This window comes from Aedes aegypti, chromosome 1 (genome assembly GCF_002204515.2).
Source record: "Aedes aegypti strain LVP_AGWG chromosome 1, AaegL5.0 Primary Assembly, whole genome shotgun sequence".
Classification (NCBI taxonomy): Eukaryota; Metazoa; Arthropoda; class Insecta; order Diptera; family Culicidae; genus Aedes; species Aedes aegypti.
The window spans coordinates 303,687,463-303,713,047 of record NC_035107.1 but is presented as its reverse complement, the minus strand read 5'-3'; the positions used below and the strand labels follow the sequence as shown (position 1 = coordinate 303,713,047).

Here is a 25,585-nt window from a genome sequence, read left to right as displayed (position 1 = left end):
CTCTCATCTCGCGCTTCCAGTTAGGTATCTCTTATTATTCATAATATACGTATGGTCTCGTTTTTTTAACTAGAAGTGTCTAAAGTAATAATTTCTTAAACCATCATACTACTAGCCTTAATTTCCCCAGAGAAAAAATGCAAAACGCTCTCCAGAAAAATATTGTGGGTACGTCAATGAAGTCCATACATCTGAATCCCATTTTAAGAGAAAGGATATGAGAAAGGCCCTTTCAGATCATTGGATAAACATTCTTGATTTTTTTCCTAGATAAATTTATTTTCGAAGATACTTTTCATTTGAAAATACAAGTTTTTATTCATCCTAAATTAACTATTTGTATGTTTTGGAAAATTTCTTTAACCTGTAATTATTTTTTGAAACCTGGAAAACTCAGGGAATTTCATTTCTGTAAATGAGTAGACACCCTGACAATATTGTAACTATTCATTGTCTTCAAGCTTAAATGTCCTTGATAATTTACATTTCTGAAAAGAGAAAAAAAGTTTAGATTTGTATTAATAACAAACACTGCTTTAACTCACGGTAAAAAGAAGCCAGGTATTATAGGCCTATTCACAAGACGTTTCAAATCAGCTGATCGGGAAGCTCTTTGACAGTTCTTCTAAGGAAATGACAGCCTCGTGTTTGCAGCGGTCCTCCACCGATGTAAACAAATGCATAGACGGACCTGTCACATGAAAAGGCCTATACTCCGAAAAATGACATTTGGCAGTGACGTCATTCCTATCGCAAACTCGAACGAGTGCAAAAGAGCAAGGCCTGCTCTTCTTTACTATCCTCAAGGCCTCATGCTTGACGAGGAATGACGACACATGTTTTGATGGAAAATCGTTGTTTACACGTGGGAATAGCCTACCTTGTTGTGTCTACCGTGCTTTAACTGGCCAAGTCCTGCTTTGACAATGGTTGCTTGATTACATTTTTGCCCCGCACCCCGCACGACAAAAATAGGGTTGCTTTTCCAGGGAAATGGTTTCTTATTTTTACTCTCCAATTGGATTCCTTTTCTAAACAAACTTCTGGTGTCGAACGCGGGTAGCATGAAGCCACGGGTAGAATATGGAACGTACAGACTACAGACAGAAGGAAATTAATTTTCTCTTCCATAGAAAAAGCAATTCGTAGGATTTTGTGTTCTTCTTACTTGAAACGATGCGCGCCAGACAGTATAGAAGAGCACTGTGTATAGGCCAGGGGAAGTGGTTCACCCAGAGTGAATTTATGTCAGCGAAAAAGTAGATTTTGTATGAGAATTGACAGAAAAATGAATGACAAGTTCATCCACTTCTCCTGGCCTATTGGATTATATAAATCGACAACGTTCTTCGTTGGCCGAACGGTTAGAGCACGAGAAGTACGTATGGTTAGAGCACTGTTAAATACGGTAATAGTAATCTTTGTGTGAATATTATTACTAAAAATTTTTGGAAGGTTTGGTCATGTTCGGCAGAAATGTCTTGATATTGCTCCGAGCCAGCTTTAAATCTCTCATAATCAGGGTTGCCACATATACAGATTTATCTGTATTTTACAGATTTTCTCGAATATTTTGTGACCAAGAATCTGTATATACAGATTACAGATTTTGGGTAAATATATAGATATACAGATTCTGTATACAGAATTTGGCCAAAATTATACAGATTAATACAGATTTTGGAGAAAAATAAAAATTTGTATTTTTAAAATCCCTAAAATTTTATCTTTGATGTGTCGATTCCGCAATGTAGTTACAAATGGTTGGTATTTTAATGAATTTCTTGCATAATGTTAACTTCTTTCTCAATTTTGATGCATACAGATTTAATATACAGATATTTTGTTCTAGGATACAGAAATACAGATAATTGAAGTAAAATATACAGATTTAAATGTGGCAACCCTGCTCATAATGATTATACCATTCATGATTTTTCGCATGCGGGAAAATGTAATATGTAAGAATAATGAGCATGAAATGAGGGGCTACGAGTGTAAACTAATGAGTGGAAAACTATTTCATCAAAATTATTTTTATGAATATCAATAATATATGTGTCTAAGCTAAAGTGACCAGACGTCCCGGATTGTGCGGGACAGTCCCGGATTTAAGCCCCTTGTCCCGCATTACGAAGCGTCCCGGAAAACGTCCCGGATTCGATCAGTTGACCAACAATAGTTGTAATCTTATCATCTGTATTATATGCTGATTGCTATCATGATTTTAAAACAATCATTCCATTTCTTATGCAATTTATTCTTATGGTAGATAATAAGAATATACAATGTATGAAACTTTAATGCTAGTATTTAGTCAGACATTGAGAAAAATATTTTCTACAGTAATACTCATCGTGCTTAATTTTTAATTTTATTCTACATTTAATTGTACTAAATTCTAGTTAATTCCTCAAGTTCTTGAAAATCTTTACACAATTTCGACGAAAACAACATCTGGTTTTTGGAATTGGAATATGAAAAGCAACGGAAATAGTACAAAAACGTCGCAAGTAGCTGAATAAAGCTTATCATTTTGTAATAATTTTTTTGTGGGAAATTATAGGAACTCCCTAGCTTTTGAACGCGAGCCAATTGTATGCAAATTTGAGCAATGCACACGGCGAAAAAATGTTTAAAAGGAGATTCATTTTAAAACAGTTTTAGAAAACAGGTTGTGATTCTTCTGATTTGATTTTCTCAAAACCGTATGGAAGTTACTTATGTCGATTTGAAAAACTAATCGAGAATTCAATTCAATATATAAGTTACGAAATTTCGCTTATTCAAAAAAAAAATGCTCAATATCCAGGCGAATTATGCAGAATCCTTATTTAAAGTGTATTTTTGCAATTCAATTGTTTAATTCTATACTGTACACCCCCGCTAATTTGAAAGCTATCTCATGCAAAACACCGGGGTTACCCTATGAGCATCAGAAAATCGTACTTCTGGTCACCTCTTTCGCTGTTTTGTTATGATTCTGCGTTTCGTTTCACAATGTCTCATTTCACTTCACCCCTTCAGATTAAATGCTGAAAGAAGGAATTAAAAATTTTCCAGTTTCAAAGAATTTTACTTATAATCTTCACTCAAAAATGGATTATTCTTTAAAATGTGTTTCAATATGGTGACAGGTTTACCCAGAGTATTATTTTCAATTTTTATTTTTCTAAGGTTATTTAACATTTGTTGAATATTTCATAAAAAAATCAATTCAGTACTCTTACCTAAATCAATTTTGTCTGAATTAATTTAACAATATCTAAGTGCATAATATTATAACCAAAATTTGTAAAAAAGTAATCCAATTGCACCTGGTTTGCGACAGCAATAGAATAGACGAATAGTTACACATAATTATATAACAAAGATTTTTTCTAATAAATTCCTTCTCAAAACATCAATCAATTAAGACTCAATTTCTGATGGTAGTATTAAAAGTTAAACACGAACTGTGTGCTGATACAGCATACATTTTAAATATTAATATTTTTGTCCCGGATTGGAGCACAATATATCTGGTCACTTTAGTCTAAGCTTTTTTTTTGGTGAAGAAATCGGCCCTACATGAAATAGCCCTAATCTTTTCGTAACTTTCGATGCACAGGGTAGAGCAACGAACAGACTTGACCTTCCCTGTTTAGCGTTGATATTATCTTTCTTACAGGCAGTGTTGCCAGATTGCTATTCAGCATATTCATCATAGCAAGCCATAGCAGCTGGAGTTAGCACAGTGTTCCCCAAACTTTTTTGACTTTCGCCCCCTTGAGACCAATATTTTTTGAAATCGCCCCCCTGATATGAAATCTAAACATTTGTACTAAGCGTTACACTTACGTTGGATCAATATCTCACTTAGTTTGGATCAATATCTCATCATAAGTATACCGAACGTTGTTCAAATTTAAAGGATGTAGCAGTCAATCATAATGCTTCAATAAAAATACCGCAAAAAGAGTGTCTACTACTTGTATGTCCATAAAAGAGTCATGTAATATCTATCATATGCATCAATTGCCTTTGTATCAACAAATCTGATGTGCGATCATCAAAAAATGGTCGGCTTACTTTCTGCTTTTTTGTCTTCTTTTTTTAATGTTTCTTAAGTTTTTCAAATAAACTTATAACATTTCGGGTAATACATTATTGGCTGTTCTGGAAACAATCGAATCTATATGCAAAATATAAAAAAAAATCAGTAAACCCAGACTTTTTTCAGTGAATTATGACACTGAAATATAACGTTCAATTCAGATTTTTTAAAGCTTCGATCCATGAAATTTTATGTCGCTCAGGCCTATTTTTGAGTAGAGTGATTTACGTATGTGGTATTCAGTGATTTTATCATTGTAACACGATTTTTGTCCACAAAAGTCACATGAATTTGTTTATAATATGATTTGTACTATAAATATTATTTAGTTTGCGTATTAACAAAATATCAAAATGAGTACTTTAATAAATGTGTGAAACATAATAAAAACTTAAGGTGCCTTATTCTGAAGATCCCCTAACTAAAAGTCAACAAACTTTACCTTAGACCTGGAAATAAATTTCACACATCGCCAAAAGTTTCTGCTTTCAAAAAGCATTCAATATTATTTTTAGCAAAAACTATTTAGATCTAATCGTCAAATTTGTTTATCATAATTTAAAAACGATAAATTAGTTAGGTGTCAAATAAATTCTTCTTCAGATGTATATGCTATCATTAAAATATGAGTGCCTCTTACAAACTTTGAATCTATTTTTGATTTTCAATTGCTCCCACTGTCGCCCCCTTTCTAGCATTTTCGCCCCCCAAATTCAGTTTTATAAATTTTCGCCCCCTTGGACCTGAAAATCGCCCCCAGGGGGGCGAATTCGCCCACTTTGGGAATCACTGAGTTGGCATAATCAAACTGATAGTTATTCGTTTCTTTTCCTTTGCAGCCCGGTCGTGTTGCCACTCTGATTGAAGACAAAGAAGTAAGTATATTATCAATAGCATTTTACAAGGTTAAATTTTTAACGATAAGAGGCATTTCTTTATAAAGATAACGACCCGGATAACTATGAATCATATCAGTACAGTTTCCCGTATTATCCATAACCATTCGTGACAATATATGAACAGTTTCCTTTAGCACCCAAAATAACAATAAGACTACAGTTCCATGAACAGTTTTGACAGTTTAGGAAATGGTAATTGGGAAAAGTACAATGTGGGGAATAGGCGGTTAAGTTATGTAACCATTTAAAAACGCCAATTTTCCCGAACATTTTTTTTCGTTCACTGTTTGCTAAACAGTTGATATATTATCCATTTTTTTGCACAATTGACTGTTAAGCAAACTGTTAGAAAACAGTTTAACCATTACGTTGGAATAAAAATGAATAATGTACGTGAAACTGTTGGTTTATTGTGTTTAATGGTAATGTAACCCTATACTGTACTGTACTGTTGTATTTACACCATATGAAAAGATGCGATATTATAGCCCAATAGGAAAAAAAACAAATAATTAAGTGTATCAAAACTTTACTTTAATTACAACATGTAAAGTTTAATATTATATGTGTACTGGAAACTGGAAAGAACCGGAACAAGCTGGGAAACATTCACCGTTCAAGTGCCAATTCTTGGACCGAGTGCACTCAGTTCACCATTGTCCATAGTCCGGCAGTCCTGCTTTTTCTCCACGTGTTGCTGGTCCTCCGCAGACGTTTCACCGTTTGATTGCAGCTTGGATTTACGTTCCGAAAAAACAGAAAGCACACTTCTTCCAGCAAATCCTCACCTCGACGCACCCGACGTAGAAGAAAACCTCCTGTTCGCGACACGGCTCAGCCGGTTTGCGAATGTGTGGTCCAGAGAATTATCCTGTCCGATTCTGTGGATAAATCCATGTGGGGGATATCGTTGTCTTCTCGATGATTGGTGTTGGAAAATAACACCCGCTGAGGATTTGGCCGTTTTTCGTAAACTGGTGGATGCCCATTCCGATACGGGTGTTTTCGTTGTTTCACTTTGTGTCAAAACAAACATAACATCATGCAAGTAAAAAACTCACAAATACATATGCGTGCAACTGTTTGCCAAACTGTTTATTTTAGGTAACATACAGTAAAATGCCAAAGTGTGAGTGCGTAACGCAAATTTTAATTGAAACCATTTTGTGAACGGTGGCTATATATTTCCACTGTTTCCACAAGTTTCCATGCTCATAACATTCAACAGTATCCGAACACTGCAACATACTGTTACTATTTAGAATGAGTCACTTAAACAGTTCATTATAGTCTAATACTCTATGCACCATATTATTTAACTACAAAGCTACAGTTTGTGACACGGTAACCGTATCAGTTAAATGGAATTTACTGTTTTGAGTGTACGACAAAATGTATTTTTCTATGCGGGGATGTTTCGATTTCCTGCGATTCTTATCCATTCAATGCACTCTCACCTCACGGCTCACTTCGATCCGAAACGAGTCGCCTGCTACGCATCGCTAGAACCAGAAAACTGCACACTCGCTATATAATCCCCTGCCGTCGCCCTCGTCCATCCGGGTAGCGTGGTTCTTTCTAGCTCAATTCTCGTGGTTACATTCGAGTTTCTGATAACTCTCATCGAAGCAAACTTTGCTCACCATGGGTAAAGTCCCCAGGCCGAGGACAGAAAGTGTCAGGATCTAAAACTTTGGTCCCTATTGCATGGTCACGTCAAAACTGACCCGATGCAAACATGCCAAATCGCAATAAAGTTATGTCTGAGAGTGTCCGGGGAGCAGGGAGACGGCGACAGTGGCGACACGTGTCAGTTTGTCAGGTTCTATTCCGGGACACAACACAATGGGGCTTACTAAGAGGGAACTTGCACACTACCTTTTTTTGCTCGATGGTCCCTTCAATATCGAGTTAGGGAAAGTTTACTGTACTTACGACATCTCTAACCACGGATGATAGACATTTATCAGCCTGTGTTGATACATTAAATCAATGTTAAGCCGAATCACAGTAGGCTTGGAAGTGGCTACAACATTAATTTCTAAAATTGCATGGCGTACTCAACGACGTGCACGAACACCACACCTACTTGGATTAGCTTCATGAATCTCTTAATTTGTTCACCGATTTAACAATTCCCTCACCATCTCCTTCCACTTTCCAGGGCATCACGTGGGGCTGCGCGTTCAAGGTGACCGGCCAACTGGCCCTGGACTACCTCAAGCAACGGGAGTGCACCCTCGGCGGATACCAAACCGACTACATCCGCTTCTACCCGCGCAAGGCCAGCGAATGGTCCGGCATCAGTGGGCAGGCCTTCCCGGCCCTCGTTTACATTGCCACCCCGAAGAACGACCTCTGGATCGGGGAGGAACCACTGGTCGAAACGGCACGCCAAATTGCCGAATGCCAGGGCCCGAGCGGACACAACGTGGAGTACCTCATCCGGTTGGCGATCTTCATGCGCGAGGAGCTTCCCGGTGCCTGCGATGAGCACCTCTTCGAACTGGAAGGCCTCGTGAGGCGATTCGTGGCCGAAGCGAACGTTGCGATCACCAGCCTACTGGGAAGTGCCCCGCGTCGTATCCGGCGGGATTCCCACGAGGAAGTCCGGCGGCACGTTTCGTTCGAGTTCACCGCGAGGGTGCCGGAGAAGAAGCTCAGATGTTTGCACATTTAAAGCGGAAGCATTCCGTGTCTGCTGACGACGCCCTAATCGGGGGCTAGGTATTTATTTAACAACGTGACAGCTTTTTGTTTTGTTACTTTAGTTTAAGCTAGCTTTAGTTCGGTTTTAGGCTTAAGTTCGATCGTGAAACTCTCATTTTTTGACATTATGCATTAGTTCGGCGCCGAGGTAGGCCCTCTCGTTTTAGTTTGATAAGCAAGCGATATAGACTACAGGAATATACCAAATAAACCAACAAACGATGTATTAAATCAGTGGTTTTCAATTTTTTATTCCATCCATGACCCCATTTAAATTTCTCACAAGTATTAAACACACATTTTTTATTTCCATTAATATATAAGTGCTAAGATTTTATTTCAAAACAGTACAAAACTAGTTTCAATATTTTACCTCCGCGGATGAGAACAATACGGCGCTGTCCTTTTTTCAGTTCGTGAGGATTTCACTCGCCCGGCTTTCGATCAGCTGTTCCATCGAGGTGATGGAAGCCATCCAGATGTCGAGGGTGGAGGCCATGGCGGCGACCTGTTTCCGATCGAGGACTCGCGGCTGCACCCAGGTCATGTTGACCACTCCGGCCACCTCGTCGATGGCTCCCTTAACCAGACCCTGGGCCAGCGCCTTCATGATGAGGATTTCGACTTCCTTGATGGGCAGTTTGGCTTCCTTGGCGATTTCCTCGAAGGTGATGGTTCGCTTGTTGGCCGGCCGCTTGAAGGTCATCTCCATCAGGCAGAGGAGCGAGATCTTCTGGCGGAGCTTTACCTCCTGGGCGGCCAGGTCCGCGATGGTGCTCCACTTGGGTTTCATCTGTTCGAATCTGGAAAAATGGGGGGAGCATTTAGAAATAAATTTGCCAGCATTGAAGATCCAAAGAACTCACTTATTGATATCACCAGAGTTGAAAGCCTGCAGCAGTTCCACCAGCCACTCGTTTTCAGTTCCTTTCAAGGATTCCAGGATGGGGTGGGCAAGCTAGAATCAAACGATTCGGTTAAAACATAGTAATGCTTTATGATGACTATCACTCACCAGTTCCCCAATGTTATAAATGCCTTCGCCGAGCAGGGCGGCCAATCCCAAGAAGAACGCCTGTTGAGGCCACTGATCCTTGGGGTAGCTGTCCATCGAACATCCCAAAAACTGCAATCCGCACCGGTAGTAGTCACTGTGTTGACCCACCAATCTAGAAGAGATGACATTTGTTTAACACAACTTTGACTAATGATATTTTCAATTGCATGGATGATGATGTGGAGAAAAAAGTTAGAACGCTAAATTCAACCCTGGACTATAGAATTTTGACATCTACAGAAATCTAGGGGCTTCCAAATTTAGGTTATATGATATTTTGGATTTTTTTAATGTCCGATTTCTAGTATCAAAAACACCGGAGAAAGCCCTTGAAAAAATCTACATTTTTTACGAAACTGCCGGCAATACAGAAATTATACAACATCTCAGAAATGCACATCGAGTGACCAGCCCAATTGAGTCTGCCAATCAAAACATTTGCTAAAGCTACGATTTTGTTTGTGAATTTCTATAAGTTATCGACAATGCAATTCCGGAAATTGCATCAATAGATTGGTCCTGGGTATAACGAGTTCAGTAGATATTCTGATATTGAACTGGTCATCATGCTATAAACAACCAACACAGTTGAAAGTTTCGTTTTTTTTTTTGTCTCAATGCTTAGAATGCGTGTTGAAAATCATTTCAATGTGTTGGAAAATATGTTTCAGAATATAAAAATGAAATTACTCAAAAAAATTAATCTATCTTTGCACAGTTTTTGCTATTTTTAACATTTTGCACACATATGTTAAGTCATATTGTAAGTTTTCTTAACGGTTTTCAGCTGTTTCAAATTTGCTTTATTTTAAAACTGAATTATTCCACAATTTGTTATAAAAAATGATAGGAAATAAAATAACAAATTTTGTTATAATTCAGTAATGGAAAATAACCAAATTAGTTATATTTTTGTTTGACTTAATACCGTCGTGCGGGGTGACATTGGTCCATAAGGGTGACTTTGGGCCAAGATTTTTACAGCAAACTAAAACTAGAATAATGACAATGTGGCAAGCTTCAAGAATACGTTATAAATAGCCACTGGATGGTCATGGATTAGTTTTTTGCCTCCCGTGCTAGTCAAGGGATGCATCGAAAAGGGCGGTCAAAGTCACCCCCTAGGACCAATGTCACCTCGCACGTAGGCTGATCATACGTCCCGTATTTCACGGGACAGTACCGTTTTCATCACCTTAACGAACTGTCCCGTCGTTTTATTGAAAATGCTCAAATTGTCCCGTATTTTTGGAAATTGAGAATGGACACAGCATATTACACAGAAGGTAATATAAAAAGCAATGTTATAGAGTTTTCATTTAGGTTGAGAGTTTTATGCCTTACTCATCTTATTTTTTCTTTAGTAGTTATCAGGTTCTCACTCAAAGTTTAACTAAATTTGACACCATATTCTTCTGATTAAATTTATGGTTTATACTCATGTTTATGCCAGTTTTTGGCCGATTTTCAAAGTATAGCTGGGTTTCATTAAAATATTTTTTGTTTACTTAAGAATAATATATGTAAATTTAAAAAATCCACATTCAATAGAAATATTTTTGTATTTTTTGTGAAAATTTGTATGAAATAGCAACCTTTTCTAAAGTCCAGCATGGTTGAGGCTGAGAAGACTCGTTTTGTGATGAGTCCAGCAATCGAGCTTATTTTTGATCTCATACCAAATTTTCTTCAACAAAACATCTTTTTAAACAAAAAAGATATTCTTAAACCGTTCATTTATATTATCGACCAAAATTGGAGATCGTGCATCGATATCAAGTGTTACATAAATCTTTCAAATGAATCTTAAAGGGTTAGTATTGAAAAAGAAGAAGGTATCTGTATTTGATGCAAATATCAAATCAATTTTCGAAAGCCCATGGGTACACTATCCAACAATCATTTTAAATTATACAGGGTGCGCCATCTTTTACGTCGGTTTGTAAAAATTTAATAACTTTGTCATAAAAAAACAGTAAATTTATACATTTGAAGTATTTTTGTATATTTTGACACTTTGCAATTTATTTGGACTATGTCCATTGTTTCGTTTACTATCGATTGTTTCATTTTTTTTTTCTTATCGGTTTTTTCAAGTCCATCGTTTGATAAATGTCAATTTTATTCAATGTTTTCATATCGCAATAAAAATGGCGCACCCTGTATTGAACAATAATTTTGCTCCTACTATTGATTAGTAATTGTAATTGTAATTAATTGTTTTATTGATTACGTTAGCCTGTTAGTATTATAAAATCATAAAATTTAAAAACAGCTCGAATATATGATCATAACGAAAACATTTACTTCTATTTTTTGTTGTTGTTGCAAATTCTGCTAACCCGGAATCAACATTTTTGCAAAATTATAACGATTTTCCTAGATTGGAATTACGATATTTCCCAGAAAACATTAAATGATTTTTTTGGTATCATCAAACGTATTTTTTAATCATGTAGAGATTTCTTTAGGAGGAGCATTATCTTTGTTTCTAAAGCTTGTCCCGTTGTTGTTCTTCCTTTGTCCCGTTTTTACCCGGTTAGCTTATTGTCAGCCTACCCGCACGGCGGTACATAATGTGTAATATTTTTGCTTAAATTATAACAGATTTTGTATCAATTTTATTTTGTGTGGAAGGAATTGTGTTAATTTTTTTGTTATTCTAACTACTAACCCGCCAAAATTATAACATATTTTGTTAGAGAAAATGCGCTAACTGAGTAACAAAATCTGTTACAACCCTTTTGCTATCCACTGGTTGGGTTGTCTTCAGGGAAATGTCAAGAAAAAAAAATCATATTTCATTGTGAAAAATTTTGAAAAATCCGCGAGGAATTTCTTAAAAAATCCTAGTGTAATTTCTAATGAAACTTGTGTGAGTAATAATGATGAAAACCTACGAGGATCTCTCGAAGATCTCTTGGATTCTTGAAGAAAATATTTCTTGATAAATTGCTATGATAATAGAAAACGCTGGAGAAACTTCTAGAGGAATCTAATGATGAATCCCAGATGCAATTCATCGAGAAATTCTTGGAAAAGATTTTATCCAATAATACCTTAAACTTGCTTAACTTGCTTGAGCAATTCCGGAGAGTAATTGTGGATGAATTTTTGAGAGAACATTATAAAAAATGCCTGGATTAAATATAAAAAGGCGTAGGAATTATTGTAGGGTTTCTTGCGAAAATGTCGATTTTTTTCGAAAACTCTGCAATAAACCTTTGAGGAAGAAAAAAAAATATTTATTTCATACGGAACTGGGAATCGTACTTGCCTTTTCCATTTTAGCAATTCTAAGTCCTACTTCCTTGTTTAAACTAGTCCTATTCGAAATAATAAAAATAACTAATAATTTATTGACTGAATATCTTAAGTAGTGTTGTAATAGCAGCGCAGCCGAAAATTTTTTTGATTGTAGAAATTTTATGTTACAAAAAGGACATATTCGTCCACAATAATTACTGGTTCGAAGTAATTTCCCTGAGTATAGCCAAAATCCGCTGATAATTTCAGGTTGAATAAAACTCCCTGATAATTCCAGGTTTCCCAGGTTTTACCAGATAGGAGACACCCTGCTAACTTAAAACTTAGCCTAAATTAAAAAGGCCGATTCATAATTTTCTCCCGAAAATTCAGCTGAAAATAGTGGAAAAAGGTGACTTTTTGACGAAAAAAGTGACTGTAGTTGAAATGGCTTCAAAAAAGAGACTTTAAGGCTAAGTAGCCCGTCATTCGTTTTGGCAACAATGATGACTTTTCAGCTTGCATTTCAAAGTGATAAATCTCAGACTTGATAATTTATATTGACTTGAAAAAGTATCACTGTACGCGCTTACATGCATAAAGTATGCTGACACTTTTTCAGGTGTGTCAGTTCATAACCAACTGATTTTCTTTGATTCGAAATCGGGATATGAATTAACAATAATCATCAACGACGCGTACAAATTTCAATGACGGCCTACTTCGCCTTAAAGTGACTGGCTTCAAAAAAGTGACCAAGTAACTGAAAAGTGACTCGCTACCAGCCTTGTATATTAACGAAGCCCAACCTCAAATTTTCAAGCTCAAAACACATTATATCGCGTAAGGGAAAGGTAACTGTATTGTTCTCAGCACTCGAAAACGTTTTTTTTTCATATCGTATTGTCAAACTATTTTGGGAAGCTGTATCCAAAACAGGCTGGAGGTGCTTTTCAAGTATCTGGTTTATTGATTCCTTTATTTTTTGGTGGTCTACCGTATTTCTTAGATTTTTTGGAAGACTTTTTCTTAACCATACCAGAAACAAAGACATCATTGATCAATATCACAACTTCTGTAATTTTCTACCGAGCCGATAAGACTTTCGCGGGGTTGAGCTCTTGGAATAGACTGAGTGCTCGTTGAAAATCAAGAGGTGTCTATTGGACCATATCAAAAGGTCCGGATTGGACCAACATACGTTTTGTGATTTTCATACTACAGTCGCCTCTCCACATCTCGATATCGAAGGGACTATCGAGATAGGGAGGATCGAGACAAAGAACAAATTTTTGATGAATACTAGATTGAAAAACACTCCGTTGCCAAGAAAGTAATACATAAACAAACGTCATTACGCGCTCCTAATTTGTTTTGAATCCCAAAACATTGGTCTAGTAACCTTCGATATTGGTCATATCGACATACGGAGAGAAAATTGAGAACGAAAAATGAACAGAAACACATCGAGATATGGAGATATCGAGATAGGGAGGATATCGAGATATGGAGAGTGAAAATGTATGCAGACTGAAGGGACTTAGGGTCCGTCCATAAATGACGTAGCATTTTTTCACTGATTTTTTACACCCCCCTCACCCCTCGTAGCATTTCGTCACAAATGCTGATACTCCCCATTGGAAAATACGTAGCATATCAAGCACCCCCCCCCCCTCTAACATTTTTAAACTTGTTTAACATAGCGACTGGGTTGAAACTAAAAATTGGAATTCATGAGTTTTGATTTGATACTAATTACTGACTGAAATGTAAGGGAAATCTAATCTAACAGTTTGATAATTAAAGTAATTTAGAAGAAAGTTTTCAATAAACATATTTGTGTTTAAACTACATAATTTTGGTTTCCAGTGTTTCATATAGGCTGAATTGTATTACTATTGTTTTTGTTACCATAAAAAAACAAGTTTACTATAAAAATGTAAAAAAAAGAATAATTGGATTATTATATTGTATATTATATATTTTAATATATTAATTTGAAATGAATGTTCGTCATTATTATATTTAAATCAAATCCATTTAGCAATCTGTGGCCAGATATAGAAAACATTGCATTTGAAATATTTGGATTGTTAAGAAAATTTTAGCGATTATTATACAAATTATTCATCTCTATTAATATTTCAGCTGAACTTCATTATCGTTCCCCATACTGAAATAATCTTACACAACCTATAATAAAACAGTTGAATAATAAAAATTCTTCAAATTACCGAGTTTTTAAGCAAATTGAGGACCCAATTTTATAAGTCGAGTCGATCAAAAAAGACTCGACTGGAGTCATTGTCGACCAACACTTTCGCTCGACTCGGCTCTGTTACTCGAGTTCATCGACAGTTCTCTCTCTATATGACTGGATTACTATGAGAGTCAACGTGTGACATATGAAATAACCATGCTTACTTCGATCGACAGTGGCTGCAGACGAGTTACCTGAATCTACTCGATTTACAAAACCCCTGAATGATTGGACGATTTCGATAACACTCGAATCTGTTGTCCTCATTAATATGCAGACTATTCCAACAAGAGCATTGATATATCAAAACAAATCGATGAGTTGATTGGGTGAATATCTCCTGCAACATTGAATGTACATGGAATAAATATCTTGTTTTAATGTAATATATGCCAAGAACAGATATTTTTTCCCTTGAAGATACAAGGCCCCAACAGAAAATATGAATAAAACTGAAACGGCTGACTTTATGTCTTGTTATGAAATGGGTGAACAATGTGCTCCAACTAGAATGAGCATTAATTTTTAATTAATTTATTAAATTTTTATATTGTTTTGTTTATAAATTTATTGATTTAGGCACGAATATAATATAATAATCACATACTTATTATAGATTTAAAAAATCTGTTTGATTTCATTTATAAAGAAAATTTAAAATTCCATAGTTTCAATGTTTTGAAGCTTAATCATCATTTCATAACCCAAGTTTATAGGTCAAACAAAAAAAAAGTTTGATAAAAAATAATTATATGCCATTTTTTTCAGCGCCCTTTTTTTGCCGACATGATTCAAAATGCTACGTCCACTAGCTAGGACCCCTCCCTCCCCCTCGTCACACATCTTCCAACTCTTGAAGCCCCCCCTCCCCCCTTAAAAAGCTACGTCATTTATGGACGACCCCTAATAATTATAGCACTGAGTGACGACTTGTTACCTCATGTTTCATGTTCATAGAAACATAAACTTCATCACAGTTGATTCCTGTACGTCGAAGATTGCTGCAGAAAGTTCACAAGCATCTCATTGCACAAGTGTGTCAGATATGAGACCTGGCTTTTGACAAAATTTATTCGAATATCTGGCCAGATTTTGGCCTAAAATCGTTTCCTAAGTTTTGTCAAACTCTTCTTCAAAATTTACCAAGGAATATTTCACATTTTCCGTTGGAATCTAATTTCTAAATCACACTGCGCTTGTATGTAGACTCATATGTGTTTCTTGCTGTTTGACTTTCAAAAGTTGATCCAGCTCTTAGTTTCTTTATCGCCAGATCACGAAAATAGTGAATGATTGTACACTACAAGTGTGGTCTTGCAAAACGTTTATTTTATTCAAACAAATTTGAATGATTCGTCACTTCAAGTGTCGACATTATTTTTTTTCTACATGGACATTTTTCATATCTATTGAAAATATTATAATTAAAAGAATGTTTATATCCCACAAATAACTGTTTGTCATGGCCTCATCGCTTAAGTCGAGACTTTATAAAGGTAATGTGTCGTGTCGACTTATGTCCAATCACTACTCACTGGGCTCGTACTTTTTCAGAATAGGGCTCACAGGCAGGAATCATTGCAGCTGTGGTGCAGGCTACCAAAATATCAACCATATATTATGGGAATGCAGCGAACACGATATTGCCAGATCTAATTTTTGTGCTACCCTCAGGGCCCGAGGAAAACCAGAAAAGGAAGACATTAGAGATGTGCTAGGTAAGCGGGATCTCGACTATATGAGACTCGTTTTCAAGCTCTTGGAGGAAATTTAAGTCGCTATTTAATCCCTTCCCCCCATGTCGCTTCGTTTCCCCTCGAAATCATTTTTTTGTGTCGTTACAGGTTGTCGTTATTTCCACTCTACGTTGATCAGCAGCAAAATCGCCAGAAAACTATGCTGTTGAATGTCAATGGAAAGATCCCTAACCCCATCCTTACCTACAACAATTGTTAACCCTAACCTCGACCAAACCGCGAGTTTTACGGTTCCCCAAAGCTAATATTAGATATTAAGAAATGAACTGAATTGTAATGAAAATTCAAATGTTCGGCTCCGTTATGCCTGATGGCGCTTGAGCCTGCAAATAAACGAATAAGTAAAAAAATCTAGTTTGCTGCGATGTGACAGCGTGAGCACCGGGCCTCAAAGTGATCTCGCCCTAAAAGCCATTGGTAACCGCATGTGTAGCTCGGTGTTTCTGAGCAAATGAATGAATGAGCATCCAAACCAACACCACTGGTAGGTAGAGAATGATCCTTCTTCACCATAGCGTTGTTAAATTACGTGTAAATCCATCAAAATGCTCAAAAACAACGAGCTACACATGCGGTTACCAATGGCTTTTAGAGAGTTATCCTAGATTAAGCGAGAATTAAAGGTAATAATAAGTTAAATCAGTTTTGTGACAACAGCGCCACTAGCGTTCCACTACTAATATTTCTATTGTCTCAGCTAAGCTAAATTTAAGCGCTTGGTACTTAAATTAGGACAGGGCTTAAAGACCCTGAATTACGATTTGAATTGAAAGGCAGATAACGTAACATTTTTTCGCACATATCTAAGGATAATAAAATCGTCAATCTGGGCAACACTGACGAAGATAAGACATTTGTAGCGCTTCACACATGTTAAGAATAGATTCCCATTGAGTTCTGCTTTATCGACACAATTCTCACTGTCAGTGCCGTTCACTCTAAAACCAAGGGCACTCACCTGTAATAGTTAGCGGCCAGCATATAATACTTTCCGTGCACCGGCGTCACATTGCCCGCCTCCTCCAGTATGTCCTTCAGGTCCAGGATGATTTTCTTGGTCTCGTCCAGCTCGTTCAGCGCCTCCAGATAGATCTGGCCCTGGAGCACTTTGCACATCCAGAGGGCCTCATCGCAAACTTTCACCTTTTCCTTAAGCTTCTCCAGGAAGGCAATGGCTTCCTTCTTGTCTGCAATGTGCGACACCACCACCGTCAGGATCTCCACCAGACCGTACGGGTTGATCCTAAAAACAAGGGAGGAAATCGTTACCGGAACATCCACATTTGGAAGACTTCCATCAGACTCACTTTGTTTCGAAGACGCAGATGAAATTGTGATACAACGTCAGCAGGGCATCCTCGTTCTGCAGTGCCGGATTCTTGACGAAGGTATTCAATTTGATGGTCAACTCGTTCCACAATCTGAAATTATGTAGGAAAACTTCCAGCGATCCATTCAACATCCCCGCACGAACCGAAACTCACTTCTCATTGTACAACTCCTCGATTTGCGTCCACTCGGCTGCCAGCTCTTTGTCGGTGGTTTTCTTCTGTTCGGCCAGATAGCCGGCGACGTTCGGAAGGCCCATCATCTTTCACGGTAAAACTACTGAATTCTTCACGATTTAGCACTCAAATTTCACGATTTTCACGCAATTTTCCACTTTTGTTCTTCAGGCGTGCAGCAGAGAGATAGCTGATGATGGTGCTGTTTGGATTTGAGCGAGCGCAGTTTGACATTCGACGATGAGTTTGCAACAAAAGTGACGTTTCGCGAGAGGTTCCGGTGCTCGTCGAAAGGGCGGCGCTGCTGCTGGCGAGAAGTCGAGAGCGCGGTTAATGGCCAGGGTCGAACTCAATCAGTGTTTAAAATTGCTGATGAAAGATGAGAAAACTTGAGACCCTGAGAGAGACTCGCGAAGAGAAAAAACATCAACGTCATATGCAGCCCAGATTCCGCTGCACTATGGTCCAGAAAGCAGTTTTACGCGGAAAGATGCATTTTGAGCCTTGCCATGAAAAATTAGACGAAAATGGTCTTCTACAAAGTTGTTTGTATTAGTAAGGCCCTTTGTTTGGTGTTATTGAAAATTAGGGTGGTCTACGTTTTCATAGAAATGGTGTAACTAACTTTCTCATTTGTAGAAATTATATTATACATGCTTCGGCAAAGTTGTAGACCATTCAATTTCAAGCAACTTTGCCAAAAAAAAGTTTTTATGTATCTCTTAAATTGGCTTGTTTAGGGGTATCCCGTTTTTTACATATTCTGATTCTACGTTAACAACTGAGCCAGAATCCAAAGTTTCATACACTCAAGATAAAGATCCCATTTGATTCATGTGCCAACCTACATGGATTTTTGCAATGAGGGTTTGCACATGGAGAGTATGTGCGAAGTCAATACACTATCGCCAAAGTTTCTTTTCATTGAAAGCATGATTAACTCAAATGTAATCAATGGACCTAACACATACATTTCATGTTTCACTTTTATCGAATGCATTTAAGATACACATTATTTGAAGGGATGCTTTTCTCCATAGATCAGAGATATTCTGAAAAAAATTACAACTAACTTCCAAACTTTTAAAAAGTTGGAAGTTGTTAGTGATTCCGATGAAATAATATATTAAATGTTGTGGTACTGGGAAAGATAGCCGTACAGCCGATACAATCAGGTAGACAATCGTAATCAGGTGATGATTGTCTACCTGGTTGTATTGTTTCATGTAGCATTGTTGCTGGCTACCTTTTCCGATACCGTAATCCGGGGTAACATTGATCATTTTTTTTGAATATTTCTTAAATATTTCGTTGGAAAATGAAAATCTTGCAAATTTTATATTTTTAAACCAAGTACTGCCACTAATAGCTCGTGACTATATACTGTATTTTGTTTTTAAATGATTTAAGCATGATTACAAAAATGTTTTATTTGATTTTTCATTTAGCTGATATGGGGTAACATTGATCATCCATGTAAACAATGTTCGGTAATATTGAAAATGTCGTTACTTACTTAAGTCATGGCCCCTGAAGCCGAATATGATGACCAAACGCTTACAAGTCATTTACTTTTTGAGTTATTTTAAAATTAAAAACACTTCGAACCACGGAATACGCCTAAAGGTAGGCAATTTTCTAAGGGAAATTTACATTCCTAACTGTAATTCGATAATGTTGCCTAATTGAACGTACTTATTAAAGTTTTGACACCGGAATCGTTTTCGGTGATGCCGTTTTTAGTTAGAATCACATTTTCCTTGCTCATATTGTTTACAGAACTTATGTGAGACATGAATGTTTGGTAGTGTTATCCTTAACCGTTAAAATCATTGTTCCGAAAAGTTGCCAAATTTATGCATAAGGTAAACGCATTTTTTGCAAAAATCTTCAATTTCAATAGTTCATGTATATAAGAAAGAGAAGCACCATTTATGATTTGGAAATGTTCCATCAATAAATGATAATGCCAACTTTTCACGAGATGAGTCCTTCCGATCAATGTTACCCCGCTGATCAATGATACCCCGGATTACGGTACCACAACACTTTCTTCGATTCTGATCCTCTAAGTTCTCCATTTTAGCATCTAAGGACCCTCCAGGTAATCACAACTCCAGAGCGAAACTGCAAAAAACTTTCCCTAGCTGCCATTTTTGTTTACACAATGTGCTTTGGAACGGTATAAAGCTTGCACATACGTTAAATGTGACTCAAATGATATATAAGAGCCACACTAATATAAGGTATTCGCTAATGATATACTGCTTATATGATACAAATGGAAATAATGAAATAGCTAAATCGAACCAGGTATGTGCAACTGCACCTGTATTCCAGGGAGCTGATATCTTGATTGTAATTTTTCGTGCCCTGGAACTATTTTTAAAACACGTTTGAATTTAGTATGGAAATCGCGTTTGAATCACCCCTCGGCAAATTTTACTTCTGTACGAGCTGTCATTATGCAAATGGAAATGTCATTGAGTCAACGGAATGAAAACTTTTTTAATCATTTACTATATCAAAATTAAGATATTAAAGTGCAATAAAATCGTGTTATACTTAGAAAAATGTGCTCTTTTGATCAAGCTGTTGATATAGACAACGAGCATGCCACTCTGCACCTCTTTAAGGTGACATCTTTATGTTGCGCCTCTCTCTGTTGTAGGTCTTTAACAACAGCAGCATCATTGCGCATCACGCGCCAAAAGCAAAAGTGAATTCGTAGAGTTAACATAGTTGTTAATAAAGTTTCGTTTTATTTCGTAAATTAATTAAACTCGGCATTTCATTCCGCTGTAACCTCAACTCCAATAGGTTATTGGCCCAGTTAGCGTTGGAAGTGCTTGAGTTTTGAGGACATTTGTAGCGTGGTAGTGGATTTACGGATCGTTCTTTTCGGATCGGAAGTGTCGTCGGTGTGCTTGTGAAAAACAAGATGGCGGACACAAAAGCGACGGTCGAAAGGTTGAACGACGGAAATTACGCGGTGTGGAAGTTTAAAATGCGTTTTCTTCTGACAAAGGAGAAGCTGCTGCGAGTGGTCATCGATCCGAAACCGGAAGCTGCTGATGCGACCTGGACCTCGGAAGACGAGAAGGCGCAAGCACTGATCGGTCTGGCTTTGGAGGACACTCAGCTAATCCACGTGATGACGAAGCAAACGGCAAAGGAGATGTGGGATGCGCTGAAGGATTACCACGAGCGCTCATCTCTGTCCAGCATAATCCACGTAGTGCGACAGTTGATTACCATCCGGATGGCAGAAGATGGTAACATGGCGGAACATCTCAAGCAGATGACGGCGTTACGGCTCCGCTTGTCTGCTCTGGGTGAGGAAGTGAAGGACAACTGGTTCGTCGCGTTGATGTTGTCCAGTCTTCCGCGATCGTACGACGGTTTGATTGTGGCACTTGAGAGTCGACCGGATGCAGATCTTACAGTGGACTTTGTGAAGGGTAAGCTGCTTGACGAAGGTCGACGTCGTGTCGAAAGTGACTCTAGTGTTGATAATAAGGCTCTGGTGATAAGTTCGGCAAAATCGAAAAATGTGAGTAAGCCGAAAGTGAATAGGGAGTTGTTGTGTCATTACTGCAAGAAGTCGGGCCATTTCCGGCGTGATTGCCAGAAGCTGGCACAGGACAAGCGTGGGAAGGAGAAGTCCGATGGCCCGAAGGCAAACGTCGCAATCAACTCAGATTCCAGTTTCGAGGTGTGTTTAGCAGCGGGTAGAGTCGGCGGATCCGGTTTCTGGTACCTGGATTCTGGTGCAACGTCTCACATGACCAGTGATGCATCGTTGTTGGTGGATGTGGATAAATCCAAGGCATCGGCGGTTTGCCTGGCGGACGGAAAATCCATTAAATCATCGGGAAGCGGTACAGGTAAGCTCGTCTCTTACAACGGAGATGGTGCGAGAATGAATGTGCGGCTCGACAACGTTTTGCACGTCCCGTCTCTTGCTGGTAACCTGCTGTCGGTGAGTAGAATCACGGATTTGGGGTTTCGGGTTCTGTTCGAGCAGAAGGAGTGCCGTATCCTGAAAGGAGAAAAATCAGTGCTAGTTGGACAACGTAAAGGAGGGTTGTACCACTTGAAGCAAGCTCCGGAGAAGGCGTTTCTAGCGAATCCGAAGCATTCCGATTCGTGTAAGCATCTGTGGCACCGGCGTCTCGGGCATCGCGATATGAATGCTGTGGACAAAATAGTGCGGAACAATCTGGGTTACGGGTTGAAGCTTGATCCATGCGAAGTGCGGTCGGTTTGTGGTCCGTGTTGTGAGGGGAAAATGGTTCGTGAATCGTTCCCAAAAGTATCGGACAGTAAATCTTGCGCGGTGGGAGATCTTGTGCACACCGACTTGGGTGGTCCGATGGAAGAGGAAACGCCCAGTGGAAATCGGTTTTATATCGTGTTGGTAGACGATTACTCGCGTTACAGTGCAGTGTACCTGTTGCGGCGTAAATCGGACGCTGATGAACGCATTCGGGAATTTTGCAATCTGGTGAAGAATCAGTTTGGGCATTTTCCGAAGAAGATTCGATCCGACGGAGGTGGCGAATATTTGAACGATTCGTTGCGGAAGTATTTCGCGGATTGTGGTATTGTGCACGAAGTGACGGCGCCGTATTCTCCACAGCAGAACGGTGTCGCGGAACGGAAGAATCGTTATCTTGTCGAGATGCTTCGGTGTATGCTTGCTGAGTCGAAGTTGCCTAAACGGTTTTGGGGCGAGGCGATTTGCACTGCAAACTATTTGCAGAATCGTCTGCCGTCGTCCGTCGTGACCAAGACACCGTACGAGCTCTGGCATGGGAAGAAGCCCTCGTATGGACATCTGCGGATCTTCGGTTCGGAAGCGTATGTGCATATTCCCAAGGAAAAACGACGCAAGCTGGACCACAAGGCAGAGAAGATGGTGTTCGTGGGCTACGCTGAAGGTCGGAAAACGTATCGTTTCTTGATCCCTGAAACGGATATGATTAAGATTAGTAGGGATGCCAAATTTCTGGAATTGTGTGACACAGAAGAAACTGTTCGGCGCCGGAATCAGGAAACAGGAGGAGTACTGGAAGTACCGCTGACGTGGCCATCTGAGGATGAGCGGAGGTGTGAGTCGGAACCGGCTGAAGTAGAGCAATTTGAAGATGCTCAGGAACTCAACGAAAGTGTTTCGGAAGGCGATGGATCATTCCATGGATTCTCTTCGGACGAAATAGCACGGCGTTCGAGTCGAGCTACGAAAGGGGTTGCGCTGCGTCGCTTGATCGAGGAGATTTTCGCTGCGGAATCGCTGGATCCGGACGAGGTTGAACCGAAGACCTTGAAGGAAGCGGTGATCTGTGAAAAACAGGAATTGTGGAAAGCGGCGATGGTTGATGAGTTGAAATCCCACCAGCAAAACGGAACGTGGGAGCTCGTTGACTTACCTGCCGGACGGAAAGCAGTTGGTTGTCGCTGGGTGTACAAGCTGAAGAGGAATGCATCCGGCGAGATTACCAAATACAAGGCGCGTCTGGTGGCTCAGGGATACTCCCAGAAATACGGTGTCGATTACGACGAAGTTTTCGCACCGGTAACCAGCCATACTACTCTGCGGGTGCTGTTAGCCGTGGCAAGCAAGAGGAAAATGACGTTGAAACATTTTGATGTGAAAACGGCCTACTTGTACGGTGATTTGAATGAGGAAATCTTCATGAGGCAGCCGCCTGGATACGTAGTGAAGGGGCGGGAAAATATGGTGTGTCGCTTGAAAAAGAGCATCTATGGACTCAAACAGTCAGCGCGGTGCTGGAATCAGCGACTTCATAGTGTTCTCGTGGAAATGGGTTTCGAACAAAGTGCGACCGATCCGTGCCTTTATACGAAAGTAGTAGACGGGAAACGTGTTTACCTACTGGTATATGTGGACGATATTATGATTGGCTGTGAAGATGGGGCTCGAATTGACTCGGTGTACAAAGTGTTGAAGCGGTATTTTGAAGTGACGAATCTCGGAGAACCGAGTGACTTTCTTGGACTGAAGATTGAGAGAATCGACGGGAAATACAGTGTTTCGGTGGAAGGTTACATCGATCGTGTTGCGGATAGATTTGGTCTCCGTGATGCGAAGCGGGCTAAAACGCCAATGGACGAAGGTTTCACTAGTTCTGAGGACAAAAGTGCAAAACTGCCGGATGAGAACGAATATCGTAGTCTCGTCGGCGCGCTACTCTACATTTCTGTCTGTGCTAGGCCAGATGTAGCAGCTAGCGTAGCGATATTGGGACGGAAAGTGTGTTCGCCGACTGAAGCGGATTGGGTGGCGGCAAAGCGTGTTGTCCGTTACCTGAAGGCAACGAAAAAGTGGAAACTGGTGTACGGTGACGAAGGCGGAAAACTGATCGGCTATTCGGATGCTGATTGGGCCGGCGACGCAGGTACAAGAAAGTCCACAACAGGTTTTGTCTTCCACTATGCCGGTGGAGCTGTATCGTGGGTTAGTCGGAGGCAAAGTTGCGTCACTCTGTCTTCGATGGAGTCCGAATATGTGGCGCTGAGTAAAGCTAGTCAGGAGTTGATCTGGCTGCGGAAGCTGTTGGCAGATATGGGCGAGAAGCTTGAAGGTCCTGTCACGGTAATGGAGGACAATCAAAGCTGCATCCAATTCGTAAGCTCGGATCGCAGAAGTCGTCGGTCAAAGCACATTGAAGTGAAGCAGCATTTTGTGAAGCAACTATGTGAGGATGGAACCATGAAGCTGCAGTACTGCCCAACGGAGGATATGGTGGCTGATGTACTCACTAAACCGGTGGGTGCAGTAAAGATGCAGAAGTTTGCAAGCATGATGGGTTTGTCATAGGCTGGCAATGTTCGTTGAGGAGGAGTGTTGATATAGACAACGTGCATGCCACTCTGCACCTCTTTAAGGTGACATCTTTATGTTGCGCCTCTCTCTGTTGTAGGTCTTTAACAACAGCAGCATCATTGCGCATCACGCGCCAAAAGCAAAAGTGAAAGTGAATTCGTAGAGTTAACATCGTTGTTATTAAAGTTCCGTTTTATTTCGTAAATTAATTAAACTCGGCATTTCATTCCGCTGTAACCTCAACTCCAATACAAGCTACAAAAAAACTGTGAATTTTTCATCACTAAACAACCCAATTGACTGATTAAGAGCTTTTTCCTACGGTGACATAGGGTGGTCCTATTGGGATTGTAGTGTCGCACCCGTAGGTAGAATATACGGGTATCGTCGGTGGCAGTGTTAGGAGGTATGCTATGCGTTGCTTAATGGTTAATGAATTGTAGATACCTGGATGTAATAAAAGGAACAGCAGTTGCTAGTTGAGTTATCAGTCAGTAGCTGTTTGCAGAGGAATGGACTAGCTTGTTTTCTTTGTGCTCAATAAGCTATCCTGGAATTGGAATTGTCTTTGTGTACTTCCAATAGGTCCGAGCAAAATTGGTTTTCTGGCTCTAGCGTTTTCAATTCTATTATCTCATCAAAGTAGTCTGTGAAACACTTTTAGAGCTTAGAAAAATGCGTAATTTGGTGAGTGAAGAAACTCGCTGTCTTCTTCCGTTTGGGAGTAACTGTTGTTTTTCTCTCAAAAACATGCCTACTTTGATTGTGAATATCTCGAGAAGGATTCGCGATAAGGGCCTATCTGACAAATCAACAACAATGAGAAAATAACCAATGAAATTCTCATGTGCAATTTTTAATCCCAATTGGAGAAAATATACTCAAACTTTAAACTTTCCACTTTAATACACATTTCATAAACCTAGTTTTAAAATTCTCATCAATACCACACACATCCCCTACAATTTCACTAGCTATTTCGTACTAAAAAAAATATTATAAGGTTTCGCCTTAAACGCACTCAAGGATGCCAGTATCGCCCAATGTTATGAGCCTGTAATCGATATTATTTTCAGAGTCGCCTATTACTTATGCGCCGTGTTTACATTCTGGTTGCAATTAAGCCCGCCATGTACGCCTTGTTTATTTTTTGTTTGCAGTGTCGCCGTTTACTCTCGCCGTGTTTTGATTTCGATTTCAGATGCG

General features: G+C 39.1%; 2 protein-coding genes across 2 annotated transcripts in view; one reads left to right on the top strand and one right to left on the bottom strand.

Annotated features, from left to right (window-relative positions):
- Positions 1-7,935, top strand: part of LOC5565635 (glutathione-specific gamma-glutamylcyclotransferase 1) — a 52,283-nt gene extending 44,348 nt beyond the window's left edge. The window contains exons 3-4 of the mRNA XM_021838379.1: positions 4,936-4,971; positions 7,160-7,935. Coding sequence (XP_021694071.1) covers positions 4,936-4,971; positions 7,160-7,675 — 552 coding nt within the window. The 3' untranslated portion in view covers positions 7,676-7,935. The remainder of the gene's footprint in view (positions 1-4,935; positions 4,972-7,159) is intronic.
- Positions 7,936-8,003: 68 nt separating this feature from the next.
- LOC5565637 (26S proteasome non-ATPase regulatory subunit 13) lies at positions 8,004-17,783 on the bottom strand. Its single transcript, XM_001649940.2, has 6 exons — positions 17,509-17,783; positions 17,332-17,445; positions 16,983-17,267; positions 8,720-8,873; positions 8,571-8,662; positions 8,004-8,507 (listed from the first exon to the last, which is right to left on the bottom strand). Exons 1-6 carry the CDS (start codon positions 17,613-17,615, stop codon positions 8,114-8,116), a joined length of 1,146 nt encoding a protein of 381 aa, XP_001649990.2. The 5' UTR covers positions 17,616-17,783; the 3' UTR covers positions 8,004-8,113.
- Positions 17,784-25,585: the final 7,802 nt, after the last annotated feature.

Excerpts from the sequence above, each read along its gene's own strand:
- LOC5565637 (XM_001649940.2), bottom strand. The coding sequence starts at position 17,615 with ATGATGGGCCTTCCGAACGTCGCCGGCTATCTGGCCGAACAGAAGAAA. Across the intron at positions 17,446-17,508 it reads GAGGAGTTGTACAATGAGAA|ATTGTGGAACGAGTTGACCA; the intron begins GTGAGTTTCGGT and ends ACATAATTTCAG. Across the intron at positions 8,508-8,570 it reads AACTCTGGTGATATCAATAA|ATTCGAACAGATGAAACCCA; the intron begins GTGAGTTCTTTG and ends CCATTTTTCCAG.